Source organism: Cibotium barometz, chromosome 46, assembly GCF_041138505.1.
Source record: "Cibotium barometz isolate CiBa-2024 chromosome 46, ASM4113850v1, whole genome shotgun sequence".
NCBI classification, from domain to species: domain Eukaryota; kingdom Viridiplantae; phylum Streptophyta; class Polypodiopsida; order Cyatheales; family Cibotiaceae; genus Cibotium; species Cibotium barometz.
The window spans coordinates 22,446,485-22,452,016 of record NC_141091.1 but is presented as its reverse complement, the minus strand read 5'-3'; the positions used below and the strand labels follow the sequence as shown (position 1 = coordinate 22,452,016).

The 5,532-nt window shown below is 40.3% G+C and overlaps 1 protein-coding gene across 3 annotated transcripts; it reads left to right on the top strand.

The window, feature by feature from the left end:
* Positions 1-1,082: 1,082 nt before the first annotated feature.
* Positions 1,083-5,300, top strand: LOC147612002 (beta-glucuronosyltransferase GlcAT14B-like). 3 transcript variants are annotated; one of them, XR_015263621.1, is made up of 5 exons: positions 1,083-2,503; positions 3,142-3,217; positions 3,314-3,429; positions 4,353-4,985; positions 5,101-5,300. XR_015263621.1 is itself a non-coding variant. In XM_086783857.1 (4 exons), the coding sequence occupies exons 1-4, from the start codon at positions 1,948-1,950 to the stop codon at positions 4,862-4,864; spliced, it is 1,260 nt and encodes a 419-aa protein (XP_086639983.1). In that variant the 5' UTR covers positions 1,083-1,947; the 3' UTR covers positions 4,865-5,300. The 3 variants fall into 3 exon arrangements, 2 of the variants coding, with proteins under 2 accessions (XP_086639983.1, XP_086639984.1); XM_086783857.1 differs by having other exon boundaries at positions 4,353-5,300; XM_086783858.1 differs by having other exon boundaries at positions 1,125-1,223; positions 4,353-5,300.
* The last annotated feature ends 232 nt before the right edge of the window (positions 5,301-5,532 follow it).

The window sequence follows — 5,532 nt, the reverse complement described above, 5'->3', positions numbered from 1 at the left end:
AAAAAATAGGCCCATTTGATTAAACTCGATGTAATATGATCACACCCATAAGAAAAAAAGCTTTCACATGGAGTAAAGGAGGGGTATTAACACCATCTAATGTGCATCATGGCTTTGACAAGAATGTAGGAGGTAATACCTATTAGCGTAGTTCCAAAAGGTAGCAAGGATAAGCATGATAGGTCAGCACAAGGCTAGAAGAAAATACAAGACTTCCTCTTGAGAGAGCTAATCATATGCATGAAGGGTCAACTCCTCTTGAGTGAGCCAATCATATGCATGCAAGTAGACAATTGATTGGGGCACACTTTAGGCCCACAAAGAAGACTTTGATAGACTTTTTGCATCATAGGACTTCAAGCCTTAGTGAGACCTCATAAATTTATTATCTAACAAGAACTATGATGGGATCACTTTAAGCTCATGCGAGATTGGTTGAAAGGTGCTCGAAAAAGGCAATCCTTTGTGTATTTTTCAAGACTAAGATTGAAAAAAACACTTTAAGCTCATGCAAGATTGGTTGGGGGGCATTGGAAAAGGCTCATCCCCCTTAGTGTATTTTTCAAGGTTAAGATTAAAAAGAAATCTGTTGGAGTTTCAACTTGCCTTTAAACTAATCGCGGAGATTTTGAAAGTTTTAGCTACTAAATAGATTGATGTGGATGAAAGGAAACGGCCAAAGCCCAAAAAACAAAATTATTTTCTAACAATAGTGGGATGGTACATTCCAAAGGTAGGTTTGCTTTCAACCTAATCATCTCAAAATGAGTAGAAAAGGAAAGCAACTTTCTCAAAATTTCCAAGAAATAGTTATAATTGGATGAAATTACGAAATTGAGTTGAAAAAGGAAAGAAAAGTTTTGAAAGTTTCCGTTATAATTGGATGAAATGTTTTTTTTTTGAGTTGGCGTCTATCGACGGCCTTGAATGTCCACTCGTAGGTGAACTACCTCTTCGTTCCAACAACGGCCCGTGAATGTCCACCCGTAGGTGAACTACCTCTTAGGTCCAACACCAAGCCAATGAGGATGGCTGTTACCTCCACCAAGACGCCCATCATTGGAATTTGGGATGAATAATTATACTATATTACCACTAGTGACCACCAAGCCTGTGCACACATGCAGGAGGTGTTCAGCAAGAGAGATGAACGCACGTGTGGCACGCTTGGTTGTGGAAGCTGAAACAATTTTGGCAAGGCAAGATATGCATGAGGCTGCCAGGCGAGAGCTCTCTTAATCTGATTTGGTTTCATTTGACTTTTATTAATGGTTTTCTTGGCCTTTTTTATGCCGCCTTCATGTCGGATCGCCCACCAACGCTGCATTTTTTCATGTGGGCCTTCATAAACTCTCCATTTCCAGGCCCTAAAACCTGCGTTTTTGTTCCGTAAAGCTTTCTTCCTGCTGATTTCTTAATCATTATTAATTATTAATTAAGAGCTCATAATCTTGGCTCTTCCTGATCTTGGCTACCCATCTCTTTCCTTTGGGTAGTTGGGAGGCTTCTGCTTAAGGTCTTTGGCTTACGCCCATTTGTATTGTATTCTGATTGCATGCTTTATAAGCCTTTTCTAATCGCCCAAATCGTTTTCTAATCGCCCACCATAGATTTTCTGAGGCCAACCGCCTGATTTTTAAGCTTTTCGAAATCGCCCACAACAGATTTTTAAGCAGATTTTTTGGTTTTCTGTTCCATAATTCGGGTACCCATTTTCGCAATTTGTTTCTCGCCCCATCTTTGTCCAATTACTCACAAAAGAATTAATTATGCACATTTAATTTGCAAATAATTCATGTTTTAAAATCAAACTTCATCATTTTTCCTCTTTTTTTTGCCTTAAAAAAAAAAAAAGAGAAACCCGAGCAGTCACCTATTTTCGCCTTGCTGTTAGCCAAGTCTTTTTTTTTAAAAAATTAAGCATAATTTATGTAGGGGTAAGAAGAAATGGATAGAAAATTGGTACTACCACTGATAGCCAAATGTGCCATATTCTTGACCTTCTTTTCTATTTCAACTCTTTTTCTAGTGGCTTCTTCAGACAAATCTGTCTCTAACATCCTTGCATACCTTCCGTTTAGAAATACAAACTATTATACAAGCTCTCAGACACTAGAATCCAGTGGGCTCCAAGCATCCATATCCACATCTCTCGTGCCCCCTAAGTTAGCTTATGTTATATCAGGGTCCAAGGGAGATGGCACTAGGATGAAGAGAGTTTTGCAGGCTCTATACCATCCCAGGAACCAGTATGTCCTGCATTTGGATTCCGAATCCTCGCCGCGTGAAAGAGTAGATGCCTCCAGATATGTGAGATTGGACCCCACATTTCTGAAGGTGGGCAATGTTCATTTCATTTCAAAGGCAAACCTTGTAACCTACAAGGGTCCCACCATGGTGGCATGCACACTACATGCCGCTGCGATACTACTCAAGAAGAGCAAGGATTGGGATTGGTTTATCAATTTGAGTGCCTCAGACTATCCTCTTGTAACCCAAGACGGTACGTGTCTCCTTCACACGCACGCGCACGCACATGCACGTGTATGTTTTTATGTATATACATACTTATAAATGTTTACTATGTGTATTTGGATTGTATGTATAATATGTATGTATGTATAGTATAGTACATATATGTATGGTATCTCTCTGTACACTCTTATATGCATAGTATGTATGAATTATATGTAAAATATGTATCACTGTGTAATATGTATGTGTATGCATGTATGCATAGTGCATATGTATGTATGTATGGGATGTGTTATATAAGCATTGCCTCTGGCCTTTTGCAGATTGCAGGTTTGTGATTCCTTTATAAGCTTTGCTCTTTCCTTTGCCATGAGTGTTTATTGAAATAGCTGTGGATTGACCAGTATATTGATTATCCTTCTGTATGCAATTGTGGAGACAGGTTAAAGTGGTCTATTGATCAGTGGCAGGTAGCTGTATGCATGCTTGCATGTACATATGCATGTATAATTATTATGCATTTTCTATGTATGTATGCATAGTATGTATGATTGTTTGTATGTGTGCATAATATGTGTATATACATGTATTGTATGTATGCACAATATATATGTCTGACAATCTCCTGCTGTGAGTAACGCAAGACATCGGCATTTCTCCTGGCAGATTTGCTTCATGTGCTATCTTATCTTCCACGAGACCTCAATTTCATAGACCATACAAGCAGACTTGCTTGGAAGGAGTAAGTAGCTACATTGTACTCTTCAAGCAAGAAGACATTTCCAAAATTACAGTTTAGTGTAAGTATAAGAGATGAAACAATATATTTTGTGGACAGGAATCAGAGGGCAAAGCCTATAATGATAGATCCGGGGCTTTACATGTCAAAGAAAACAGACATCTTCTGGGTCCAGCAGAGACGGCAACTGCCGACAAGCTTCCGGTTGTTCACTGGTATGCTCAGCTGTGTGTTTTGTAGGCTTTGTAAGTTTTGATCTGGATATCTCACAAGGCATTCAAGTACAGATTGCTCGGCAGAGGAAAGAGAGAGGAGTGGGGGCAGGGTTTTTTTTTTTTTTGCAAAAAAAAAAATGCTAGTGATCAGGACATCAACTACTTTGCTCCAAAAAGCATGTCAAGCTGGGGGAGGACCTCTTGCAGAAAAGGATTTTGCATGATTTCATGTCTTGAGCAATGGCATGCTGGCTTTTGTATTTGTCCTTGCTATCTGACCAATCTAATCAAGCATCGGTATATCTGCAAGCATGGCATTGTAGTTGTCTTGCGCTTACCTCCCTAACTAGTGGGTTTATCTGCTTATTTTAGATTATGCGTACCACATATGCATGTCGATCATCCTGTATGAGGTCTGCACACATAGGGATAGCCTCATTAGGCTCAATGGAGATGCATGCCTGTTGAGGAAGTCACGTAGACCAATTGTTTTGGGCATAGGTCTGTTCAAGTGAACTTCTGGAGTTTTCAAGACCTTTGTATCTCTGGGTTGAAATAAATTTTACAGGGGCCATAGTGAAACTGAGAACTGTTGTGTGTTTCCATACACGTCCCTGTGATTTCCTGCAGGTGGGTCTGTTTTTAGGTTTGTGCGTTTGGGCATGAGTATCTGTGCCACAGATGCCCGTGCTGCCCACAAGCACACATACCCAAAAGCACACAAACACAGAAGAAGCAAGTGTGCACAGGTGCGTGCGCTTACTTCCATGTGCTTGAGCACACCACACCACACGTGCCCATGCATATATATATATATATATATATATATATATATATATATAGAGAGAGAGAGAGAGAGAGAGAGAGAGAGAGAGAGAGAGAGATGACATGTTTTTGCTCTTGGTATGTCTCTGTTTATGCAGGATCTGCATGGGTGATACTGACTCGATCATTCATGGAGTATTGTATTTGGGGTTGGGACAATCTGCCTCGCATCATGCTAATGTACTACACAAATTTCGTTTCATCACCTGAGGGCTACTTCCATACGATCATTTGCAACGTGGAGGAGTTCCAAAACACAACTGTTAATCATGACATGCATTATATCATGTGGGACATGCCACCAAAGCAGCATCCGCTTATGCTCACCATGGAATACTTTACAAACATGACAGATAGTGGGGCTCCATTTGCTCGAAAGTTTGGCAAAGATGATCCTGTGTTAGATAAGATAGACGAGGTACTACTTCGCCGCAAAAAGGGGTCGTTTACACCGGGAGCATGGTGCATTGGGGGGGATGGGAATGATCCGTGCTCCGTGATTGGTGACACGGATATTCTTAAACCGGGGTCGGGTTCAAAGAGACTAGAGAAACTGCTTCTCAAGCTTCTTTCTACAGAGCTTTTCCGTCCAAGGCAGTGCAGGGCCTAACAAAGTGAGGTGGTCCGTTTTGCAATGTTTTGGCTTACATGAGCAGTCGGTCATCTGTCTGCTGCGAGTTTGATTTAGAGAGCTTATACTCACAATGACACCTTGGTCGCAAACATGCCCGGTATGCGCCCCTTGTGCCATGATCTAGCATATGGTCCAGCACAGAAACTTACCCTTATGGCACATTGTCACCATCTTTAAGCATTGATCCAACCATTTGTGACCTTTTTTAATAGGGAAATATAATGCTGGGGATCCCTTGCAGTAACTTACAGCAGACACCATGAGAACACACTGTTGTTACTGCAGTGGCATCAGCACAGTCAAAGGACATGCCCTCGTAATCATAAACATTCAAAATCATTAAATGTAATTGATGATATGTAAAATAACATTGTTTATCAATCATCTAAATGCTCAAATAATGGCTTTCTTTTTCCCAAGTGTATATTCATACTGCATATGGTTCATGTGGACTCAAAGCACCACATATCTTTGATGTTTTTGCAGGAGTGGGTGTGGGTGATTCATGGACATCATATGTGATAATGGTTTTACAAAAATGACTCTAAATTCCTATAGCACCTTGAATTAATAGCCCCTAACCTTCATGAGGCAATTTTCAATGTAAATCCAATAAAATCCAAATTCTTAACCTATCAACAGAG